The sequence below is a fragment of the Otolemur garnettii genome, unplaced genomic scaffold, assembly GCF_000181295.1.
Source record: "Otolemur garnettii isolate 467f Iridium unplaced genomic scaffold, OtoGar3 scaffold00021, whole genome shotgun sequence".
Classification (NCBI taxonomy): domain Eukaryota; kingdom Metazoa; phylum Chordata; class Mammalia; order Primates; family Galagidae; genus Otolemur; species Otolemur garnettii.
Genome location: NW_003852416.1, coordinates 14061159 through 14087538, shown reverse-complemented (window position 1 = coordinate 14087538; position 26380 = coordinate 14061159). Strand labels below are relative to the sequence as shown.

The 26380-nt window shown below is 40.2% G+C and overlaps 1 protein-coding gene across 5 annotated transcripts in view; it reads right to left on the bottom strand.

Moving 5' to 3' along the window:
- Window positions 1-26380, bottom strand: part of SORCS1 (sortilin related VPS10 domain containing receptor 1) — a 505175-nt gene that overhangs the window by 126006 nt on the left and 352789 nt on the right. For all 5 annotated transcript variants that reach the window (XM_003787186.1, XM_003787185.2, XM_003787187.2 and 2 more), the window contains exon 6: window positions 10084-10148. In XM_003787186.1, the coding sequence (XP_003787234.1) occupies window positions 10084-10148 (65 nt within the window). The remainder of the gene's footprint in view (window positions 1-10083; window positions 10149-26380) is intronic.

Here is a 26380-nt window from a genome sequence, read left to right as displayed (position 1 = left end):
TCCTCTGCAGGGCTGCAGGTGGGACACCCATCTTCACTCCTCTGCAGGGCTGCAGGTGGGACACCCACCTTCACTCCTCTGCAGGGCTGCAGGTGAGACACCCACCTTCATTCCTCTGCAGGGTAGCGGGTGGGACACCAACCTTCATTCCTCTGCAGGGCAGCAGGTGGGACACCCACCTTCACTCCTCTGCTTAGCTGTTTCACTCTGTGCCAGAAACTTTTTCTATGACTCTGAATTTATTTTACTCTGCATCACACAGAACTGTGGACTTGTATCCCCCATGGATTTGAATCTCCCAAGGCCTGTACAGTACTTTTAAGGCTGGTCTATTTTACAACTTACTCCATCTCACACGGAGGCCAAATATCAATGTCAGGGTGCGGATATCCATGTAAGAGCTGAGAAAAACCAGGCAGGCTACTGAGAATGTTGGCAGGTATAAGTCATTATTCCAGAACAGAAAGCAAGGCCAAGAGCACAGAGCCGTGAGAGAACGTGAGCTATGCTGGGGAAATACCAGTTGTGTGTCTTCTGAGAAAGCTACGCACTAGGAACCCGCCCTAGAAACTGGTTTATATGAAAAGAAATAGGATGTTTTCAAAAGGTCACACTCAGCCATGAAAAACTAGGGGGCATATCACATGGGTTTCCAAACTCATTTTACAAAGAAAGGGTGTATAGTGGGGAGTCAGATTGAAACAGAGCGAGGAAGAGAGAGAAGTGCAAGCATAGTAGAAAGGAAAGAAGAAAGAAAGCAGAGAGAAATGTGGAAAGGAGGGAAGGAGAGAAGAGAGGATGAAATAAAACTGTTCAGTGCACAGGGGAGAAAATACAGAGTTTCTTTTACAAACTGTGTTTTGGGGGATGAGAAGGATATTTGCTTAGATGGGTCTACATGTCATAAGACTAATTCCAGGACAGAGGGACAGTTCAAGACTGCCTCTGTGACATGTGGCTACATTCAACAAACTGTTTTTCACTTAGTAACTATTTTTATCACCCTCCATACTCAGTATCATACTTGGAACATAATATATGCTCAACAAAGAACAATACGGTGCAATCCTTGTCTCATAGAGTGGGATGAACCAAGACAGATGACACATTTTCCTGTCCCTGTCTATACCCCAGCCACCTGGCCTTCCTGTTAGGCTCACCCATGCCCGGCACGCTCAGAGCCCATATGCTCTGCACTGCCGTCCCATCTGTCTGGGAGGCTCTCCCAACAGAAAGACACATACTGCTCTTGCCTTTATTCCCATAATGAGTTTGCTCAAATATCAATCCACCTTAGAGATTTCTTTCTTGACAGCACACCTCCCCTAAACACTTTATTCTCCATACTCCCCTTTTCTCATATATTTATGTTTATGTCTTAGACCAAAGCATCGTGCATTTGTTCATAACCTGTCTTCCTTATTGGAAGGTGAATTCAGGGCCTCCTTTGCAGCACCCCCCACCATCCCTGATTCATGCCTAGAAGAGCACCTGATAGGACTTAAGGATCCCATGATATTTGTCAAAGGAATGAATAATAGGTCTGGAGTGAACCAGAGCTGGTTTTACATCCTAACTCTGAGACAGCAGAAAAAAACACTTAGTCTCCGTATTTTTCCTCGTTATTAAAAATGAGGAAAATAACAACAGCTACCTCCAAGGCTCCTTGTAAGTAGAGCTGAAAAGTACCCAGCCCAGCAGCACAGGGCCACTGATGGGAATATATGGGGCAAGACTAGCATCACTGGGCTTCAGAATGTGGAAGATCAAGGAAGAGAATGTGTCAGTGCCAAGGTCTGTATGATGATACTTTTCTAAAAAGTGGACATCACAAAACATTAGGCATTTTCCAAACACTTGGAAATCAGCGCATGCATGCACGTGCGTGCACACACACACACACACACACACACACACTATATGAACTCTGTCACTATGTCCTAAGGAGCTCCCAACTCCCAGATCTTTGTCCTAGAGTCAAGGCCCAGGTGTGACAAGGTGGCTGTGCCCCTCTGCTCTCCTATCCTCAGGACAGGAGGCAGGGCACAGACTCCTCACAGGGGGGTGGGCGCTTGGTGTCAGAGGAAGTAGCGCATAATGGCTACAAAGAACCCAATTTGAAAGCTGTCCAGCTGAGACTGTTGTTACACTGTCACTATCACGGTTCTCAGAGCTGCATCGGGAGGCCCGTGTTATCTTATTTCATGCTTTTCGGGTTGGTATTCAGGCCTGTCTTTAGGCGACTAACGCAGAGAAGCCAAGTGGGTATCATGAGTAGTTGGAAATCAAGAGGCTTCCGCGGTGTGACATAGGGTCAGAATGACAGGACTAGAGAGAAAGGCAGAGTGCTCCCTCGGGCTGCACCCCCTGGATTTAGGGACAGAAGACAGGTGAGAGAACGTGTTTGTTCTGAGTGTCAGGAAGCCGTGGGGATCTATCAGCATCTGAATCTGACCCCAAATGGAATCTTCTCATCTCCTCCAAATGCGTCCTAGAAGCTATTAATAAACTGACAGAAAGAGCAGGAAAATGAAGACTATGAAATAAATGTGGGCTCAGAACTTTGGCGGAGTGGGGGTGGCGAGTTCACGATTTTTAGATTTGTATATAAATGCCGAAGCGTTAGTCTCCTCTAAACTGTTAAAGGGATTGGGTATCTTTTTGAAGCTCACTGTGAGAGAAATAAAAATAGCCAAGAAAAATAAGAATCCTCAACCTTACTCCTAATAAAATAAATATAGATTAAAGTGGAAGGGAAATGCTTTCCTTTTTTTTTTCCTTCATCAAATGAGTTATATTTAAAAAAAAAAAAAAAAAAAAAAACCTTTGATAATGTCCTGGATTGCAGAGGGCTTGCAAGCATAGGCATCTTCACAGGAAGAGACTGTGTCCTGTTGCAACTATTTCAGAAGGCAGAGTGACAATGCCTACAGAAATTTAATTGTGCACATACTCGGTGACCCAAGGATCTCTCTTCATTAATTTCTCTGTCAACAGTGTTGGGTGCCTTTGGGAGCCAAATATATAACATGTGTTTATGTGTATGTATCAGCATTGGTTGAAATAGCCAAAGCTGTACATATTTAGCAAGTAGATTGTGATTATTAACTTACAGTTGACTACATAATAAAGTTCTATGTCATGATCAGCCTTGAAGTTGCTACACGTATATGTACTGACATGGAGTAATTTTTAACTTGCTGTGGCATGCACCAACATTAAATCTGGCACAATGTTTTTACAATGCGAACTTTTGTGAGTGTATGTTTGCATGTATGAATACATATTCATCTGTGTAAGCCTAAACGAGTTAGGGAAAATGCAGCTACACACACACAGAGACACAAACACTACTACCTCTTAGGAATGGGAATAAAAGTTAAGAAGGGGAATTTATGTTCCAACTGACATGCTTCAGTACTGCTTACCCTTATATTGCCGCTGTTGCTATTTTTGTTGGTAAAGGTGTAAAAGTATTCTATATTCATAGTAAAAACACCCAAACACCTTGCAGCTCAGCTACTGAGGACGCTGGGAACTGCAGTCTCCGTCAGCTCCCCACAGCACCATGTCCAGATGTTGATACACATCAGATTAATATGCAAAATACACCTTAAGCCTAGAGAATAATAAGTGGAAATGAGATTTCCAGTTCTCACGCAAGACCAGAATCAGTGGGGTGAATAGCAAGTGGTGAGTTTCTGTTCTTTTATTTCAGCTGGTAAAATACATGCTGGTTTGAGGTTCATTTCACAGAGAATTTTAGGACAGTCATTTTCACAGTTGGCTAAAGGCCAAGGTTTGTTTTTCCCCAGTGAAAGTGATTAGTTCTTGGGAAAGTTGCTACAAGGTTACTTACTCATGCAAATAGACAGGGAGACCAGTAATTGTTCCCTGTCCCTCTTAACATGGATCAAGACCAGCGCACAAATGCTCAGGTTATTAGCTGGGCATTTCACCTCATAAGTAAAAGAGTGAAGCAAAGATGGGCTAAGTTGGGACTGTAGGTTCCCTTACAAGCGTGTTCTCCCAGATAAGCAAAATATAGAACTATATATGCCTGTGTGAAGAACTGCTGAATAAAAATCATGTTATTTTCCTCCAAAATCATGTATGTATAAAACACAACACTCAGGGAGTTGGTACACTCCCTGGTGTACCAACTGGTGCTCCCTGGTTAACTCTCTTAGGACTCTACAGACCTTATGGTTAAAGACCCTTTAAGTGGCTATGTCCATCTGTACAATGACACACACATATTTATTAATTCAAAATGTCTTCAATGTTTTGGGCTCTGAGCTACATTTTAGATGTCGAAGCGAGATGAAATAAGATACAGCTTTTCACAAGCTTCCAATCCAACATCTTGGTCAACACATTTTCTCTCTAATTACATGCATTCCACCCACATAGACCCAGATACACCTATGTTAGCAAAATCAATAGAATGGAGGTTTGAGTTCTGCCGTTTTAATGTACAGCTGCCTACAACATGCACACCCACTCCCTCACATAGAGGTTTTCACAACAATACAGTCTTTGTTCCCCAGATAAAGACTTGTCAATTTATCCTCAGCTGAATGCAGGGGTCAACAACAAATGCCACATCCAATAAACATGTTCAAATTTTTCCAGTAATACATCCTGTGATTGATTTTAATTGAGCTTGCTCTTTTCAGCTCGTCTCTCAGGGTGGAAAGTAACACAAGAAAGAATAACATCCTTGTTACAGATGTAAACTACAAGATATCCATGGAGCAGAGCAGATACAGTTGCAAGAAGGGTTGGTGGCAGTCACAGACCCTCCCAGAAAACCTCCCAGAGCAGCTAAGATAAAACAATAATTTATAAAAAGAAGCACACATCCTTTTGCACTCTTGTCTTATTTTATTTTATTTTTTTGAGATGGAGTCTCATTCTGTTGCCCTGGATAGAGGGACTGTGGCATCACAGCTCACAGCAACTTCAAACTCTTGGGCTTGAGCAATCCTCTTGCCTCAGCCTCTCAAGTAGCTGGGACTACAGGTGCCCACCACAACACCTGGCCAGTTTTTCTATTTTTAGTAGAGATGGGGTCTCACTTTGCTCATGTTGGTCTCAAACTCCTGACTGACTTCAACAGATCTACCTACCTCAGCCTCCCAGAGTGCTACAGGTATGAGATCTTTTTGAGGCAAGGGTTCAGAATCTTTGTGCCACAGACCCCATAAGCAATCTGAGGAAGGCTGTAGACTCATTTTCTCAGAATGTTTTTTGGGGTTTTTTTGCCGTTTTTGGCTGTGGCTGGGTTTGAACCCGCCACCTCTAGCATATGGGACCGGCGCCCTACCCTTTTGAGCCACAGGCACCGCCCTCTCAGAATGTTTTTAATGCATACAATAAACTACCAAGAATTAGCAAAAACCTAATTCAATCAAATTAAATAAAGTTATCAAAATGTTAAAAAAACTAATTTATAATAACCCAATATGTACTTTCAAAATTAATGTATTACATGACAAGATCTAATAGCAGGTCTGATTAACTACTATAACTTTGAAGAAAAAATGATTCTTATATCTTAATCACAACTGTGATTGTCATATCTTAAAACTATAATGTCTGTGATTTCACTGTGACAAAGTCACTCATGTTGCTAATACTACTATAGTTTATTTCCAACACTTATACTTGACTATAATCATATAAATATGATTATATAAGTGACTAGATTAGCACAAATAAAGATGTAATTTTTTTCCTTAACTGAATAGAAAAGCTTTCCATAGATTTTGCTCTTTGAAAGAGAAATTAATTATAAAAATACAATCTAGGAACAAGTCAAATGCCACCAAGAATAAACTTCGACTAACAGACCCAGATAATATGCAAACCACCCCCACAGGAGGAGACAAATTAGCAAGCGAAGGATTTCTCTCCTCAAGTGTCTCAGGGCCTTAGCTACAGAATTTGGGAACACATTAAAATCTGAAAACAATTGTCTTGTTCAAAGTAAAAAGGAAAATTATATTATGTTGGCATATGCCCTATAAGATCTACAACCTACAATTTAAACAATGAGTTGCATATAAGTCAATTTTGTATAAAGGAGGGAAATAAAAACAAGGGAGGATCTCAGTCTGGAAAAGAGATAGAAAGTGACGACCTCTAGGTATGAAGTAGTTGGAGCAGCTACCGGGCTGGAGCCTGATTCTGATAACTATCTCTCCCATCTTCATCCCGCCAGCTGTATTTTCTTTGCTCACACCTCGCTGCTCTGACCTCACTGTGCTATTTCCTTCCCTCCTTCTCCTCTGTTTCCTTTACCTGGAGCCAGGGTTACTGACTGCCTTGGAGAAAGGAGGAGAGGGAGAGATTATTATACCGAGACAATCTCTCTCTCTCTTTTTTTTTTTCACTGAGATAGGTTAGACGTTAGGCCTACATCCTTTATTTCAATTGGTAGGTATTATTTCTCCTCTGTTTTGTTTTGACAGGGATAACTTTTCAAATTAAATCCCTTTATTGAATTTTTACCCTTGGATAGTTTCTGAAGATGCTGCCTTTGCAAAAAAAAAAAAAAAAAAAAGTAAAATAAAATAAACAAAATTAGAACTGATGTATTTCATGCCTTTGGAAAGCTAAGCCTGAGACGACAGTTTGGCATTATGGACTGCAGTGCCCTCGGGGAGCAGAGGATAACGCTGGGTGTGAGGAGATGCACAGACCAGGTGACGGCCTCCTGGTTGTCTTTAGGATACGGGGTTATGTGAATTAGATGCTACAAGCCGCAAAGTGGCAGAATCCCCGAAAGCTTGAGAAGGGAAGCAATCTGGGATACTACCAATTCTACACGGAGCTTTCTAAACAAGGGATATAGTTATGAGGAACAGACCCTAAAGCGCTTTCACTCATTTTCTGTTGTGGAACTTTTCTACTCAAAGCATGTTCCACAAATCAGCAGCACTGGGACCATCTGGGAGCTTGTTAGGAATGCAGAATCTCGGGCTCCTACTGAATCAGAATCCATATTTTAACAAGATCCCTGGGGCGGGTAGCATACATGTTAAAGTTTGACAATGCTCTAAAGTTTCTAGGCAACGCTGTGAAGTGAGACAGCTAACCAGTAACCCTGACAACTGGTCAACTGGGTACTTGTTCATTCAACATACAGTTGGAATGATCTCTCTACATGTGGACACCGTGGCATGGACTGGAGTTGCATGTCCTACAGACAGTATTTTAGAGATGGTGTCTGGCTATGTTGCTCAGGCTGGAGGTCAGTGGCTATTCACAGGGGCAATCATAGTTGACTATGGCCTCAAACTTTTGAGCTCAAGTGATCCTCCTGCCTCAGTCTCCTGAGAAGTTGGGACTAGAAGTATGTGCCACTGTGTCCTGCTCTGGAGATATAATATTAAACAAAGAGATATACGGTCCCTGCTCTTACAGAACTTACAGAGTGTTAGGGCGGAAATCTTGTGATCAAATAATCACATAAACAGAATGTATAATTGCAAACTGAGATGAACACAATAAAGAAAAAAATACATAGTTGGATAAAAGCAAAACAAAGAGACTGGGAATTCGAAGAAGGCATTCCTAATAAAAACGGGTGATTAACTTCAAGTCTGCACCACGCCTGGTGATTAATTAGACTCAGTTTGTCAGAGCAGGGAGAAGAGAAGAGAATATTCCAGGCAGAGGAAAGAACAGGCATCAGCACCTCCTGGCAAGAGGTAGAACAATCCCAGTTTGATGGAAGTGTTTCGGATTGTGTGTGAAAACCCCACACTGTACCCCAGAAGTGCATTAATGTACACAGTTACCATTCAATAAAAATAAATAAATAAATAAAGAGGTAGAACAATCCCAAATGGCTACAGGCAAGAAGAAAGGGGAGGATAAAGTGGGTGAGAGATCAGGCTGAGGAAATGAGCAGGCTCCAGGCTGTGCTAGAGCCACAAGGCAAGGGGAGAACTCGGCTTGTTGTTATCAGAGCAATAGGATGAAAACAAAACATCGAGCAGCTGACTTGCTTACTATCACCCTACGAAAAGGTCTCGCTCTCTGTTGTGTAGTAAGAACTAGACCTCAGAATCCAAGGTCACATCATCTGTTCCACAGAAATGGAGGTGTCAACCACCACCAGGGACAGCCCGTGGAGGAGGTGGGGGCAGCTCCAACCTGCTGGGCTCACCCTGTGTCTGCACTGAGCCTGGAGTATTCCACATGGCAGCATCGCCTGTGTTTACAGAGCAGGAAGGTCAACACCAACGTCCCATCTGGGTTCCTACAGACTCTGTCAAAAAATATACTTACTCCCTCAAACTGGGAAGCAAAACTACTAGAGAGGACAAAAGTCATGGTGTGTGCACTGCAACGGGGGACGTGTGGCTTCTGGGGAGTCTGGGTTGCAACACTGACCTTCTTCTTTGGCTCTAAGCTGGTGAAGTGCAGGTGTTTTCTGCCTCTGTGTTCAGAAGAGCTAAGGACAGGTCGAAAGTCACAAGTGGCAGTGATTAGGATGCTTTCAATTTTTGAGGGATTAATTTTGAAACAGGGAGTGCCTTGGAAATCAGATTATCACTCTCGCTCAGCATGGGGTGCAACAGCCTCTAGCTCTGTGGCAATTGTGACTCCTCCATTCTCTTCTCCTCTGCACTGAGACCTCTTCCTTCCTTCTTGTCTTGTCTCCTGTGATCCCATTTTTTCTGGACACGTTCCCTGTGCTTTGTTTTCTTTTATCTCTCTGCCCTGTAGTGCTCTATCTTAGACCTAGTGCTACCCTCTCAATCACTTACCCCTTAACCCTCAGAATCACAGAAGAGGAGGAAAAATTGCACTGTCGTCGTGCAAACATTTGACAGGTCAGGCACTGTGTGCGGCATTTTATTAAACACGTGCACTAACGTTTAATAAAATGTTTAATCAATTGTTTCTCTAGTTCTCACCTGGACAGGCTTTGTGAAATAAAAATGCATGTACCAGTGCCCTCCACTTATTTACCATAATACCTTAGATATATTATTACTTTAACTTTCTATGCCTTGGTTTCCTCCTCTGTAAAACAGGAATAGCAACCCACAAAACAGTCATGAGGATTAATTGTGATAGAGGATCTAAGATGCTTAGCATAACTCTTAATGCAGGGGAATTTCTCAATCAGTGTTAGCCACTACGGGAATCATCGTAATTAATTACTTTATAGACAAGAAAACTCAGGCTTAAAGACTTTAAGTAGCTTGTTCAAGATAACACAACTAGGGAGTGGACTTTTGAGACATTTAGATACGGATTTGAATTCTGGGTCTTCAACTTACATTCCTCGATATCATAGACCTAAAGCCACAATCTCCACAATCTCCACTGTGGCAGCCCTATCACAGTTGGTAAGAACTAGCAAAGGGGGAGCTAGTCACACAACTGGCCTCCACCTGCTGCTTCGGATGGGGGCCCAAGAATGATTGTCTCTTCTCCTACTCTCTCCAAGTGTCTTATCCAAGCACGATAATAAGGTAATAAGGGGGTGCCTAGATAACAGCTGACAACACAAGGAGACTGAAAAAAAAAATCAAAACAAAATAGCAGCAACAACAAAACCCTTTAGGAGTCAGGAATTTGGGAATGTTCTCTTTACCCCGAAAAACACCTTGATTGAATAAAGGGCTGCACTGGTGTCACCATTATCCAAATACACATATTTGTGGATAACATATATTTTATAAATATATTTGCAAATATACGTTTATAAAACTTATTAAGATTACTTTGCATTACTGAAGACAGGGAAAGATCTCATGCCCAAACAACCTGGATTATTACCATGGTGTCATTATGCCTATCTACCTGCCCTTAGCTCTTTCTAGTAAAAGCAGAAGACACCTGAATTTTACCAGCTACAAGCCACCAAAAGCCGTAGGCAACCCCTGCAACCCAGTCCTCCCAGAAAGCAGCAGGCAACCCCTGCAACCCAGTCCCCCCAGAAACCACACACAGCCATTTCTGTGCACACACCATGAGATCATTACACAGAATTTGTTGGTGACAGATTGATAGAAACTGATGTTATTAAGAACATTGGGACAAACTTGATTTACTTACGACCGTCCACAGTCCTGGCCTCGAGATGCACGAGGTCTGGTTCCTTGTTCGACCCCATCACAGACCTGAGAAATGCAGAAACAGGAAAAGAAACAGCCACATTAATAACTGCACATGTGCCTTGGAGGAACCTGGCAGAGCCCACCGACTTAATACACAGGCTTCTAAAACCACTATCCTTAGAATATATCTATTCTATTTGTTTATATAGCCTAACAGTAAAATTTCCACATCAAATAGAAAGGATAATGAAAACTTTATTTGGTGACGGCCAGGCTGAACTCTGGTGAGGATACTGCCTGTTACTAGCTCAGTTTGCAAACAGGTTCTACACAAGGTGTGCCCTCCCCGCAGCCCCACCAGCGGTGTGCTGAGCTTTCAAACCTTATCAGGCATGCTGCTTTGGCTGGGTGACTTAAACAGTAATTTACATAGCAAAGTGATCTAATTAATTTCTTCTTTTGAAATTTGCAGGTCCACCTAATATAGCCATATGAACTATGAACAGAGCACATAATGCCACTAACACACTGTCAGCCACAGGCTGACCATTCTGGTATCACTGAACCATGTGAGGGGGGATGCAGATGCACCTCACTTTCTGACGTGTGCCTGAAACCCATATGTGCCAGTAAAACCAAAGCCCACTGAAAACACCTTGGAGGCACATATTACTTGTGTAATCTTGCAGTGAGCCATATTAAATAGAAAATAATTATTATTCTGTTACATAAATGAAATGGGCAATCACACTTTATCTCTAGGATTTTTATACAGCAAGATTAATTAAACTTGGGACCATCTGTACTTTTTTTTTCTTAAATCAAGATTTGCATAACTTTAATTTGTTCCATATCTACAGTCGAAGATAGTTGAATGCCTCCAAACTGGTCCTTCTGTCTTCCACCAGCCCCTCAGCCCAGCCATCTAATCCATCCTAGAAAATGCAGATGTTAATAATGCTCATCCCTTTGGGCGGAGTGTAGCACCCGAGACACTACACAGATAAACGCCATCTCAAGTTTCCTCCCCCATCTCCTGCCACACTGCACGAGTTTGCCATTCCCTGGAAGCTTCTGTCTTCAGCTTAAACTGATGAGCTTTACTTTACATACAGCCACATGTATGCTTATATACAATTCACATACATAATGGCATATAATGGATAGGCAAATGTGAAATGGAAGAAGGAAGGGAGAAAGGAAGGGAGAAAAGGAGGGAAAGAAACAAAGAAGGAAAAAGGGAGAGAAGGAGGATAGAAAGGTCATTGAGTTCCTTGAAATAAGTAAGTCAATCATTGTCCCAGGGGCATTCCCCAAACTCTTCTTATTTGAACTCATTCATCCAACTTAGAGAGTCTGAGGCCTGGCTAGCTTAGTCATCCTTCATCTTAGGAACTTTCCCTAAGGCTCTCTTGTTATTGTCAGTAAGTTTTCTCTGACTGACAGCTGGCCGGAAATTCAGAGTCTACTCTTGAAACATGAAATCCCGCATTCTCCACCCAGGAAGCAGAGATTCTCTAACAAAGCTTTCACCGTTTCCCTCGGCTGGACCTGCCACGTGCATTTGGACATTTCACATCATTGGGACCTACTGGAATGGAGACAGAAAATGACTCTTGCATCATAAGTTCACTTAAGTACCATAGTGGCCACTGGGCTTGGGGGTGGCGTTCCATCTTTCTACACCGAAGCACAGATTGAAGCTACAGGTGACCTCTTATGACAAGGCCACAAGTCATGAGAATTAAAAATGAAAAGGAGCTGTCTGACAAGCCTCAAAGTGGAAAGGTCCATGGTTAACGATTCTGACAAAATATTAATGGTAGTCACATGTCGTTCGCCTGCCCACTTCGCCTAACGCGCTGAGTGTCTTCCATGAAAGAAAGGTTTACCACCTTTTATGTAAAGGAGAGAGCAAAGATTCCAGAAACACAATTTTAAAACTAGCATGCAAACCTTCCTGTTTAACTTACAGTTAGTGTTAATGGGTGACAAAATGACTACCTGTGTCCGGTGCCCCTTCCACGGGCTCAGGTCCCCAAAACAATTAAAGCAGTAGTTTCTTAAAACACGATATTATCTCTAAGGGCAAGATCTGTTGTTTCAAGGGACATTTTTCCCCGCTTATCAACTAACAAAAAAGAGACAAGAATAAGATAGAGCCCTTTGTTTTTCCAGAATTAAAAGTGGTGAACTAATCTCCTTACCCTAAGTATTTTACCATTTATAGTAGTGGTTCTCAACCTGTGGGTTGCAACCCACAGAGACTGTATTAAAGGCCCTCAGCATTAGGAAGATTGAGAACCACTGATCTAGAGTAAAACAACAACAACAATGAAATAAAACCTTATATATTAAAGTAAAACCACAGTGTTTCATGTAATTTTTATTTACTGATGTGCTCACCCCGAGACCTAGTGGTCGAAGGAGTACTTCTAGCAGTCACAGGTGATAAAGAATTATTATTGCTGCTTTTACTTTACGGCCCTGGTGAGTTCTTAATTGTGAAGACAGTCAGTGTTGAATGTCGGCAGGGTTTGATTTTAGTGGTCCTGCCTTTGACCAGACTCCTTGGAGAAGCACATCACTGCAGGTGACCCAAATGGTATCATTACTATAGACCAAATATATCCCTACATTTTAGCCAGAGCTGCGGAGTTAGGTAGTGTTTTGTGTATTTTAGGATGAATATCATGTTTCTTCTTCAACATCATAATCATCAAATAAAAACAATATGAACACAGAATTTAATCCAAATTAAATTGTCATAACTACAGATGGACTCTGTAGAGTGAGATCTCAGGATTGGCTTCAAGCATGGAAATCCAAACATGTTAGTAAGTTTAAATTCTGGTATTAAGCACAAAGGGCTGGACACCATTGCTTTCTGCTTCTAGATCCTCCTCTAGACACCAATATCTCAGTTCATCGTGATTTACTAGGTCTCTGCATACATGACTCTCTTACCACACCGGCTCCCGAAACACAGGCACTCTGTTTTTTTACCAAAGCATAGAAAAGGAAGTTTCCTGAATTCTCTGTGCTTGCTAAAGCATAAAGAAGCAAATTATCTGAATAAACATATAGACAACGTATTTACACTGGTCAATATTTACTATTATATCTGACATTACTACGTTCATCAACTCTGGGATCAGAAAGAATCTCTCTATAAATATGAGATGAAAATTTTTGTCCAGGATCCTTTCATTATAGAAAATGGCAACAGGAAGCTGTACCTTGTCAACCTCTATATCACCTTTATGTCAAACCAAGAAAATTAATTTCCTTTATGAATTAAGTTTTGTAGAAAAGAATTCTTTATGCCTGTGCACATGCTGGTACTGTGCCTGGTGTTTCCTCTCACCTTTCTTCTGCCTTCATAATTTTTATCCCCATGGCTGAGCTGCAGATGGTTGAAGTTGAAAACAGGCTTCTCAGTGGGGGAGCCACTTAAGCTAAGTTGGTTATCCTTTCTGAGATTTCCAGAAGGACACACATGGGCCATGTTATAATGGGTGACTCATTTGTCAATCTCTCTTATTGACAAACTTAATCATTTTGTGTATTTGTGCCAAGTACCTGCATGTCACATACAGATACTCAAAAATGTTTATGGAATTGTTTTGGAGGAAGGAGAAGTGTACAGACCAGGCACCTACAGCATTTATCGACTGACCTGTTTATGTGGCATTTGGTAAATTGCTTAATATATTTATGCTGTCATTTTTTAAATCTATGAATGAGGCTACAGTAATTTTCCTAGGATACACATCTTAAAGATTCTTAGCACATAGCAAGTGTTCAGAAAATGAGGTTAATTTCTTTCTTCTCTTCTTTTTTTTTAAATTATTTTTTATTAAATCATAACTTTGTACATTGATGCATTTATGAGGTTCAGGGTCTTTCTTCTCTTCCTTCTCCTTATTCTTTCAGGAGATGGAAAGGAAATATTATTATGTACCTAAGAAATTAAAATTAACGTTCATATTGAAAGCTTCTTGGAGAATCTTGGATGCCTGAACAAAAGAATTAATTTATCAAAATTATGTATCACCATCAATGAACAGATAAAAAATAAGAGCCAATGGCCCAGAGATCAACTATATGAATAAATTTCACTTATATACCTATTCAATTATTCATTCAGTTACGCATCCCAAGCCCCTAACATACAATGAGAAACAAGGGCTATAGATTTCTTGCCTTGAGAGCTTTAGAACTATAGACAAGAGAGTAACCCAATAAAACAAAGGTTCTAATATTCAAGGTGCTATTGGAAGACACTGGAAGAATGACCTTTCACCTGCAGACAGAAACCTGGGAGAGAAGAAAGTTCCAGAATGCTCTTAGAGTACAGGAATTGAATCTTAAACAATACACAGCCAATGACTGATGCACCAAAGAGGTGGACAAACATTCTATTTAGAGATAAATACTAGGAACTAAGGCCCTTGCTCAAAGAGAAAGAGATACCTGTAGGCATATGTAGTAAGTCAACAGGCTGAAGCTAGTGTTTTCAAAGTAGAGAAGTAAAAACAACCCCCCCAAAAAATGTCAGCAGAGGTCCAATCATACAGCACTTTTTTACATAGTACTAAGTTTTCATAGTTGACCCAAAAAGCCATGGAATGGCACTAAAGAAAATTAAATATGTAAATTTATAAGCAGCCAAAAAGAAGAACGTCAGTCCCCATTATGCGTGGGCTCCTTATTTTGGTAAAGTATGAAGTCTGAGTCCACTGGCCGTGAGAGATCAGATTTGTTGATGGAAACAGGACAAACAGCGCCTGCATCTATGCCTGCAGTTTCATAAACGGGTCTTCACATTTAGGAGCTATTTTGGAATAAAACCTAAAGAGGACCAAGACAAGAATATGAATAAAAACAAACCATGCCATGATGAAGTCTACAGTGATATTAGCAGCACAGCATCAGCCAGAGGGGGTCGAATGCAGCCTTTGTAGAGATTTGCAACAGAGAAACTCAGAAATGTCACCAGTTTATCATCTGACTGGCATTTTATCTGAGTTTATACCAGCTTAATATAGTGCTCCATAAATTCTGCAAACCCACAGGAAGTCCTGATGTAGAGAATGACAGAGCAAGTATTAAAAAATAAACACCATGAAATGGTAGCCCCTATTTGGATTTAGAAGTGTGGGTAAGGGTATAGGGAGGCCTGAGGAGGGATCTGCACAGGAGAAGGGACAGGGATCCCTGCCTTCCTCTTCTCCTGTTTTCACAGGGCCCTCCCCATGAGCAATGTCCATCGAAGCAAGTAGTCCTGGTAGTCCTGTTCTGTGATCCAGAGAAGAAGCAAAGCACCGGCAGGTATTTGCAGCAGGATACCTCGAGTTTCTCTTCTACGGCTCAAGACTTCCCTTTCACTTGCCTCCATAATTAGGCTTTCAGAGAAACACCATGAAGAGAACCCTGGCTAAAGCCATAACTTTTATTTTTGTAAACAGCATCTTAGCCTGAGGTCTTATCCACTGCCCAACCAGGGCAAACGTCTGGATACTATAAAACAGTCTAACGGTGCCATTTTAACCTTTCCCTTGAGCCTAAGAAACATATTAGTTTTTTCCCATCTCTTTTCTTCTGGCCTCTGCACTGTCATTCTGGATTCGCAGAATCAAAGGTACCTACTGCAAATAACAAATGATTAGATGAATAAATAAACAGAAAAATATAAACATTCTCAGTCTCTTGAAAGCATAGCGCCTTCTGAAAAGCAACATAGCCAGTGACCCCACACCAACCAAATTCTACATTTGTCTTCTTTTCAAGGCAGAAATCAGCTGCTTACTTCCTTGCTGTCTGCAACACCATGTGTGTGTATGTGAGTGTGCATGTGTGTTTGTACCTGTGTGTGGGGAGGAGCAAAGGGAGAAATGGAAGTCTGACTCAATGAAGCAATAAAGAAATCTCAGGAGGGGAGGAAAGGGGAGGATAGCTATTACACAAAGGGCTTGATGGAAAAAAGCTGAAAGTTCAAACAACAATGTTTAGAAACAAGCACTGTGCCTCTGGAGACACTGCCACCGCCAGGTCTAAAGCAGCCCCAACAAACCTTTCTGTTGCAGCTCTGCTCTTTCCTTCCTCACTTTCCTTTTTTCCCCCCTTAATTTAATGAGTTTGCTTTTTCCACTATTGTTTACATTTTTAATTTTTTCTCATGTCCCTACTTGGATGCTCCTGTCTGTCTTTGTCTCTGTGGTTCTCAAATAAACACGTGGGGATCTAGGCAGACAACAAGGGGCCAGGGCCAGATCTCAGCACCAAATCCCCAAACAAAGATCACAGTGCCACTGAGCTATGTTGGGATATATTTAAAATGATCAAAGAGTTCAAGATCAAGGTAAAGGGAGAGCTTATAATATTTTTTAATAAGGTTTCTTTTTATCTTTTTAAACTTCAGGGATAGATAGCATACTCTATGTATTTTTAGCAACTTGCTAATTTTACTCAATAATATATCTTGGAGATAATTCCATGCCAGAACATGAAATTGGTGGAATAAATCTCTAACTAACATTCCAATCTATTAAATGAAAATATCCAACTTGTTTCTGTATTGTCTATTGATGAATCCAAAACAAGCGAAAAACACATAAACATAATAAAAAAACATTGGAAATGCACATGAATAATTCTTAACAGTAGTTACCTTTGGGAGAATTTGGAGATTGTGATAGTAAAAGGGGTCCTTATCCTTATCAGTAATTTCAAAAAAATTATAATGAAGATGTACATATGTAATATTACATCTATACTATTAATAAATAGAAAATTTCCTTTCTTTCTTCTGGATAGATGTCTAGTTGTCAGATCAAATGAGAGTTCTAATTTGATACTTTGAGGCTTCTCCATACTAATACAACAAAAGGCTGTATTAGTCTGCCATCCCACAAGCATTGTAAAACTGTCTACTTCTCTCCACAACCATGTCAGCATCTGCAGCTTTGAGACTTTGTGACGTGGGCTATTCTTGCTGGGCATAGGTGACATCTCAGGGTGGTTTTGATTTGCATCTCTCTGAGGATCAAGGACAATGAGCATTTTTTCAAATGTTTGTTAGACACTCAACTATCTTCACCAGAGAAGTTTCTGTTCCTATCTTGCCCACAGGTAGATGAGATTGTTTATTCATTTTTTGTTGATTAATTTGAGTTCTCTGTAGAGTCTAGTGATCAACCCTTTGTCAGATACCTTACATGCAAATATCTTTTCCCATTCTGAAGGTTATCTTTTTGTTTAACTTGCATTTATTGCAGCTTAATTCATAATTGCCAAAATGTAGAAACAACCCAAATGCCCACCAACCCAAGAATGGTTTAATAAACTACGGTTTATCTATACCAAGGAAATCTATTCATTCAGTAAAAATGATGGATACTTAAATCCTTTTTATTAACCTGGATTAGATGGAACATATTTTTCTTAGTAAATCATCACAAGAATGGAGAATCAAGAATCCAATGTACTCAATTATAAAATGAAGGCAGTAAATAATTTAATATAAGGTGGGGTTAGGAAAATGAGGGAGTGGGGAGAGGGGAGGAAGCTGAAGGGTCTTGGTGTATGGTACAGCACTTGGTGGCAAGACAGAATTATAAGAGGGACTGTAAGTCTGGAAAATAAAGTTTAAGGGGAACATAGTCATTGCCTATAAATAACAAAGGGAGAGAGAGAAAGAGAGGAGAGCTGAGTGAAGTTTGTGTGGACAGGAGACCTAGAATTTCTTAAGTCTTAGAATACTTGCAATTCTGATACCATCTTAAGCGTACTAGGATTGCTAAAACCCAAGTGAGTTTTGGTCAGTAAAATAATGCTAAGGATTACCTGGAGGGGTGTGTTCACGCTAATGTTAAACTCAGAGTGACAGGACGGGAGGTTGGAGGCCTTGCTTGGGCTGGAGGAGACACAGTAACAGAAGACAAGGGGCGAAGAGAACCTCTCAATTCTTTCCCTTCCATTTCAGTTAATGACAAGGAACTTCAGACAATAGGGTAGAGCAAATATAACGTTTAAAGGAATTGAAACCTAAGCATTTTGCTGCTAGAGATAATCTGACCCATGGAAATTACATTCCATAAGAAAATTCCAGAAATGGGAATCTCAAATTTTTTCATTAGAATATAAAGCAAGGGGGGAAATAGGTTGTACCCCCTACATGAGGACTTGTTAGTTATGAGCTATGACAATGCAGTAGGATACTTATATACTAAAACTTCAGAAAATGTACCCCCAATAGAAACTAAAATAGAAACAAAGAATAGACAGAAACTCTAACATGTTCTTCCCACATCCCAGTGACTCATCCTGTATACCCCTGGGGTGCTGGGCAGGCAACTCGCCAGAGACCATCACTCTAAACTGAGGATTCCTGCGCTGCCCTTAACACTGAGCACCAGGCACAGCAGACGCTGATCCTGAATTATTATTTTTTTTATGAATATGTTTTTAAATGTTTGTTGAAACCTACAATGTGCTAGGTGTAGTTCTAAGCATTAGGGGTTTAGCAGTTAATACATGAGGAAAAGTCCTCATCCCTCATGAAGCTTACAGTTTAATAGGGAAAACAGGGAAATTAAACTTATCTCAGGTGAAGATAATAAAATGTCTTAAAAGCTGTGTGGGAAAAATACACAAACCATAAAGGTTTAACTACTGAAGAATTTGCTACATGGTGCCAATCGATGGTTGGTGTCCATGTGTTAAGTGGGGGATTGATGTCACACGGGGCTGCCAGGCTGCGCTCCTGTCAGAGTTCTGCTCAGCAGCTGTCAACAGCTCAGATGAAAATACATGTTTTGTGCCTAGAAAATTCACACATGACACAAATTCAGCAAAAATAATGACAAGATAAGAGAAAGGCAGTACCAGCTCTGAAAGCAATTTACGTGCCTAAGACAATACAGCTAATACCCGATATGTACTGGAACCCAAGCTTTTTAATTTCTCTAGGGCTCCACTATACCACTATAAAAAGGCTAATCATAATAGTACTTAACCATAAGATAGGGGAAAAGTAAAAAGTAGGAGTATGTGCACTACAGCTTTTGTCGATGATATGAATGAGGAGATATTAAGAGATGGAAAGTCTGTTACAGCTGTGGTGTCCAACCTTTTTAATACCAGTGACAGGTTTCATGGAAGACAATTTTCCAAGACTGGAGGGTGGGAGGGTTGGGATGATTCAAGTGTATTGTGTTCATTGTGCACTTTATTTCTATTGGAATTAGACTGTAATCTGTGATGAAATACAACTCATCATAATGCAGAAGTGGGAGCCCTGAGCTTGTTTTCCTGCATCCAGAGGATAATCACCGGTATTTGCAGCTGCTCCCCAGGGCTAGCATCACCACCAGCTCCGCCCAAGATCATTAGGCATTAGCTTCTCATGAGGAGTGTAATCTAGATCTCTAGCATGTCTTGTCTGCACTAGGGTTCATGCTCCTGTGAGAATCTATGGCCATCACTGATCTGAGAGGAGGCAGAGGTCAGGCAGTGATGTGAATGAGGGGGAGCGGCTATACATACAGATGAAGTTCAGTCACTGGCCCACTGCTCACCTCCAGCTGTGCAACCTGGTTCCTAACAGGCCACATACTGGTCTAGAGACTGGGAATTGGGAATCTCTAGTTATCTAGAGATTAATACTCCCTCATGTTACTAAGAACTTCCAGACACCAAATACCTCAGCCAAAGTCACACCTTGAGAGAAATGTCAAGGTTGGAATTCCCAACCCAAGTCCTTAGCTTATTCCAATGATCTTTTTCATGAAAAAAAAAATCCCTTTTGTTTTTACCCATTAGAATCTGAGGCACGACAATGATAACTAAGAAGGTAGTGTGTATATCCTACACTCAAAAGATGAGGAGCACGAACGGGAACACCACAGATGTTCTGACATCCTGCTAGGGTTACGTATATGGGGAATTACGGCAACATGGGCCTAGACGTATGTGAGGGGATGCCATGTCCTAGAGATTAGAACCAGGAAGGATATTAATTTCTTCAGTTGGGGTGCTCACATAGCAGGGTTTTTAAGTGTGAAGGTAGCTCCTCTGTAGTCATGGGAATAATGACTAATAAATTCTAATCCTTCTCAGAAACACAGCATCAGTTTGGATGGCCAGATGCCTGGGCCTCAGAAGGCTAGTTCCATCCTTCATCCTTGGACCTCCTCAGACTTCCTCAGCCTGTTATGACACTAAAAGGTTCTCTTGCTTTATTGCTGGGTATTAGTACTTCTGGGGAAAAACCCTAAAAGGCAATAGCCCACAAGCACCTCCACTGAAAAGGAGAAGAGATCAGTTGGTAAAGCCTAGTGGGAAGTAAGGATGGAAGTGTGTTAGCAGAGGAGGAAGTCAGTTTCCTCCTCACAGGGACAACTTAGGAATGGAATCCAAGTCCAAACACAAAATTCATTTATGCTTCATACATATCTCATACACATAGCTTGAAGATCATTTAATACAATATTTTTAATAGTTTTGTGCATGATACAAATTTTTGACTGGGTTTTGACTGCAACCCATCACATGAGGTTGGTTGTGGAATTTCACACTTGTGGCACACTTGTAGCCCTCAACAAGTTTTGGCTTTTGGAGAACTGCAGATTTTGGATTTTTGAATTAGGGATACACAATCTGTATTTCACTTATTTATAGGAAATTTCTGGAATTCTAAATACATGCTGTGAAAGGATTTGTAATTAGGCAAATATAGGGATGTTATTTTGTGAAAAGAGCATCAAGGGATGGTCTTTTCCTTGACTGAGCAAGGAAACAATGATATGGAACTCACAGTAACTCTTGACCAAGGAAGCCAGTGTAATGGTGGAAAATGAAGACTCCATCTTTTAAATTATTTTTGTTTGTTTGTTTTTTATCAGTAATCCACTACGGATGTGAATTCCTACAGTTGGATTTGCAAACGTCTCAGTGTGACAGAAAGTAAGGAGAGGAGAGGATCTAAGTGAGACAGATCATGGGTACAGGAGGACAGGACAGTAAGAAGGGCAGGTGAAGGGCTGCAGACATAACCAGGACGGAAAAGGGGAGAGAGCGGGGGAGGGGAGAAGAGCTCTCCTCAGCTATGGCCAGGCCACAGTGGTCACAGGGCCTTTTGCTATTTGTGTCCCACCAATCCAACCTCACCCCCATCCATGTGGAAATACGCTTCACTGCTTTTTTACATTATAAATGGTATAATCTATTTAAATGGAGTTTTAAAAAATCTGCTTGTAAAAGAAATGTGTTTATTTAAAATATAATGTAAAACATACCAAAGTATAAAAAGCAAAATTAAATGTGCACACAATCTCTCCATCTAGAAATACCCACTTTTAACACTGTGTTTGCATTAGTGCTTTTTCTGATGTTTGTGTAGGTGTTTTTTTAAAAAAGCTTTTGAATCATATCATTAATATACCATAATATAGCACAGCATAGTATTAGAATGCACTGTTTTGTCAGCTGTACAATACTGTATAATTTAACTAGCTTTCTGGCCACAGGGTATTGGTAGTATCTAATGTTTTACTTTTAAAAATGATACTGCACTGTTTATCTATGTAGATAAAAATTTCTGTTTCTCTAATCTCTCTGGTTTTCAATAGGAAGAATTGTTAAAAGAGGGAATCAAGTAATTACCCCTCATCTGCAGGGAATATTTCTCAATACCCTCAATGGCTGCCTAAAAATATCAGATAGCACCGAACCCTAGATGGACTGGTTTATACTGTTTTAGTTTAAACATACTTGCCTATGATACGCTTTAATTTATATATTTGGCACAGTAAGAGACTGAAAGCAATGCATAATAAAATAATTATATAAATATACTGTAATTAAAGTAATGTGAATGTGATCTCTCCTTCTCTCTCTTTTTCTCTCTCTCTCTCTGGTGTCCTATTGTACTGTATTCACCTATTTTCCACCCATATTTGACAGCAGGTAACTGAGACGATGGGTAACTAAAAACTGCAAAAAGAAAAACTTTGGATAAGGAGGGACTACTGTAATGATTCATAAATAATGGGCATTTGTTTAAGACTCCTGGTATAAATTGTTCGTCTGCCTTTCAAAAAGTTCATACAAATTACAGTCCTGGGACCAGCATGTAAGAGTTCCCAAGGGGAAACGGACATTCTAAGATAACTAGCATGTTTTCAAAACATCTATATATTTTTTATTCAAGTTTTTGATTTATAAGAGTGTTTAAAATGTTTTGCATATTTACCCACTTCCTGTACTGTATTTTTCATATATTTTTAAATTGGTTAATTTGGAAGCCACCTTCTTTGATTTGGGAATTAAAATGATTGCTAAACAGCAGAGGTCAGCACCCTTCTTAGAGGTTTGTTTTGTCTGGGGGGAGCAGCCAGCCTTACTGTTTTCCTTGGCTAACGCAGAGGAGAGATGAGGAAAGAAGAGTCTAGAGCAGCGGTTCTCAACCTGTGGGTTGTGACGCCTTGGGAGGTCAAACGACCCTTTCACGGGAGTTGCTGAAGACCATCCTGCATATCAGATATTTACATTATGATTCATAACAGTAGCAAAATTACAGTTATGAAGTAGCAACGAAAATAATTTCATGGTTGGGGGTCACCACAACATGAGGAACTGTATTAAAGGGTCGCGGCATTGGGAAGGTTGAGAACCACTGGTCCAGAGTGTGTGAGAATGTGTGTGTGGTGGTGGGGAGCAATGGTCACCTTCCTTTTGGAAAAGGTGTGAAAGTTACCCCACTGAACAAAGAAGGGATAGCTCAGGACTATTGATGGAAAAGCCCCCACCTCCATGGCCACCAAACAAATCAGTCACAGGGAAAGTGCATTTTCTTCTGAGGTCCCCATCTTAGATCAGACCCTAAAAGTGTTCCTTAAAATAAGTTTTATTAGACAGAAAAGTCACTTCTAAATTTGCAGGCGGAAGATTTAACAGGGATCATTTGGACAACAGCTCAGGGCTAAGGTAAAGAGCTGAAGTGAGAAAAGAATATCAGAAAAAAATAAAACAATAAAACTGAATGCAGAATTGGGCTCATTCACCATCCTTTTTGGTCTTGTCATTGACTGAGCAAGTAAACAATGGTATGATAAATAAAAAGTCAAAAAGAGCATTTATTCCTTCCAGAATAATTCCAACCAATAATTATAGAAGAAATGATCAAAAATGGAGGAAATTTTCATTAGAACCTCTGTAATGGCTGCAGGTAAGCTCAGCTGATGAATACTGAAATTAGGGGGCAATTTGCATAGCCTCAAAGTATTTCTCCCAGAACATTTACCTATTATTGAATTTATTTTAACATATGTTCACACAATTTTTGATACCCTTCCTGACAGGCATTGGAGCTTAACTCCCTTGCCTTGAGTACGTTTCTAACAAATGAAGTCTAGAACACGAAAAGTAGTTAATTTAGGAATTAGAAAACCTGGCAGGCACCACCTTCGCCAAGGTTTATTTCCTTACTGATTAATAATATAGACTGTTATCTTGCGCTCCTTGACGTGATGAGAAGGGCACGTCATTTCTGTGACATTCTTCCCAGTAATCCAGAGCCCTTGAATTATGAGAAAATACAAGACTAACCCAATTTGAGGAACATACTACAAAATACCTGACTAGTAGGCTTCAAGGTCATCGGAGACAAAGGAAGACTGAGGAACAACCACCTATGTGAGAAACTAAAAAGATACAAGTTTAAGTATAATGTGGGATTCTGGATTGTATCCTGAATCAGGAAGAAACAAACAACAAGAAAAAAGAACATTAACTGAAGAGCTGAAAAATCCAAATAAAGCCCCTACTTAAGCTCAGTTTTCAAAGTTAATTTCTTAACTGTGAACATTACACCATGGTAATGACCAGGAGCTGTTGAAATGTAAGGTGAGGTCAAAGTGAGGCTTGTGCCTGATGTGTTGTACACTTTGTCTGTTCTGGACCCCTCTCTCTTAGGCAGCTTGCTTTCCTTGGCCATAGAATTTCTCAGGAAGGGTAACTAACTACCCATAGGAGGCGCCTGGAAGACCAGGCTTGCTCTCTGGGATGGGAAAGCAGAAGCTATGCCAGGCGCATAAATATTCTAACAAGTTTCATCTTGTCACAATAGAGTCATAAAGTTGCTCTGTTCAGCACATGATAATGGCTTTGTAATTCAATTATTGGTGGTATTTGTCTTCTGGGATTTATCTGCCTTAAACTTCAGCACTCATGTAAAACCCTTTACCATAAATCTCATAAATGCAGGTTCTATCCCCCACCCCAGGGCACATCTTGGCATGCCTGTGAAAATCTTGACAGCTTTCTCTAAATTATGGAATTGCTCTGTTTAGAGGTGTTGATGTTTTAAGTGCCAAAGCCAACAATAAAAAACAGTGGGACAGATCCATTCCCTATAGTTATTCTCTTTAAAGGAAGATAGATCCTGGTAGACAAGTACACAAAGTTTCATTGTCAATCTAAAAGGCGATTTTCATCCATTTCCCTAGCATTTTTAGAAACGATTTTTGCAAGTCATAGGAAGTCAGATGAGATGACTTCAAAATTCTCTTTAAAGTCCTGAGACTGTGATGCATAAACACATAAAGGATGGTCTCCTGCAAAAATTCATTAGACTTAGTGCTGGTTTTAGGACTTTCCTGTGTCCACACTCCGCCTTTCTTTCCTACCCAGTCAAATGAGCTAACCCCTAAGTTTTGGGGTCTTCTTACCCTTCTGTTTTGAATTTGGCATTCCACATCTTAGTTATGTACTAAGACAATCTTATTTCAACTTGGATTTGAAAATTTGTTAAAACATACAAAATTACAGTTAGATAAGGAAAAGTAAATTCTAATGTTCTATAGCACTGTAGATGACAATTGCAAATAATAATATGCTATGTATTTTCCAACAGAAAAGATGATATTGAATGATCCCAACATAAGGAAATAAGAAATGTCTGAGATGATGGATATGCTTGCGTCGAAGATCACTATGCACCCCATAAATATGTACAACTATTATGTATCAATTAAAATAAATAAATAAGGCCACTTTTTTTTTTTTTTTTTTTTGCAGTTTTTGGACGGGGCTGGATTTGAACCCACCACATCTGGCATATGGGGCTGGCGCCTTACTCCTTTGAACCACAGCGCTGCCCAGAAGGCCACTTCATTAACCATTCCATACTTATCACACAGCAAACACTCATTGAGAACCAAAATGCTCATTTTGCCTTGATTTTGACATCTCTCAAATCTGTAGGTGTCTCACCATCGATAAAATGTTACACAGACACTACTCATTTACTGCACTTCATTTTTAAAATTGTGCTTCATAGACATTGAGGTTTTTCACAATTTGAAGGTTATGTCAACTCCGTGTTGAGAAGATCCACTGGTGCCATTTTTCCAATAGCAAATGTTCTCTTCATGTCCCTGTGTCACTTTCTCGTAATTCTCAAAATATCTCTCTCAAACTTTTTCATTATTATGATATCTGTCATGGTGATCTGTGACCAGTAATTGTTAATTTTACTATCATAATTATTTTGAGGTGAAACAAACTATGCCTGCATAAGATGGCAAACTTAGTTGGTAAATTTTGTGTGTGTTCCATCTGTTGCACATATTGGCCAGTTTTTCATCTCTCACCCTCTTCTCAGGCTTCCTTATCGCCTGAGCCACAACAATATTGAAATAGGGCAATTACTAACCATGCAATGACCTGCAAACATGTGAGTGAAAGGAAGAATCGCATGTCTTTCACGTTAAAAGCTAGGAATGATTAAGCTTAATGAGGAAGTCATGATGAAAGCCAAAAATCTATCCCTCTTGCAACAGTTAGTCAACTTGTTGATGGGAATTAAAAGTGCTACTCCAGTGAACATACAAATGACAAGAAAGCAAAAGTATTGCTGATTTAGATAAAGTTTTAGTGGTCTGGAGAGAAGAACAAACCAGGCACTGTGCTCCCTTATGCCAAAGGCTGATGTCTCTCTTGTTAAGGTCTAATGCTGCTAGTGACTTTAAGTTGAAGCCAATGCTTTACAGCATGGTTTACTGAATATTTTAAAGACACTGTTGAGACCTACTGCTTAAATAAAAAGATTATTTTCAAATTATTAGTGCTACTGACAATGCACCTAGCCACCCAAGAGTTCTGAAGGAAATTAATGATGTTTTCAAGGAGATTAATGATGTTTTCCTGCCTGCTGATATAACACCCAAGGATCAAGAAGTAATTTTGACTTTCAAATCTTATTATCTCAGAAATATATTTCATAAAACTAT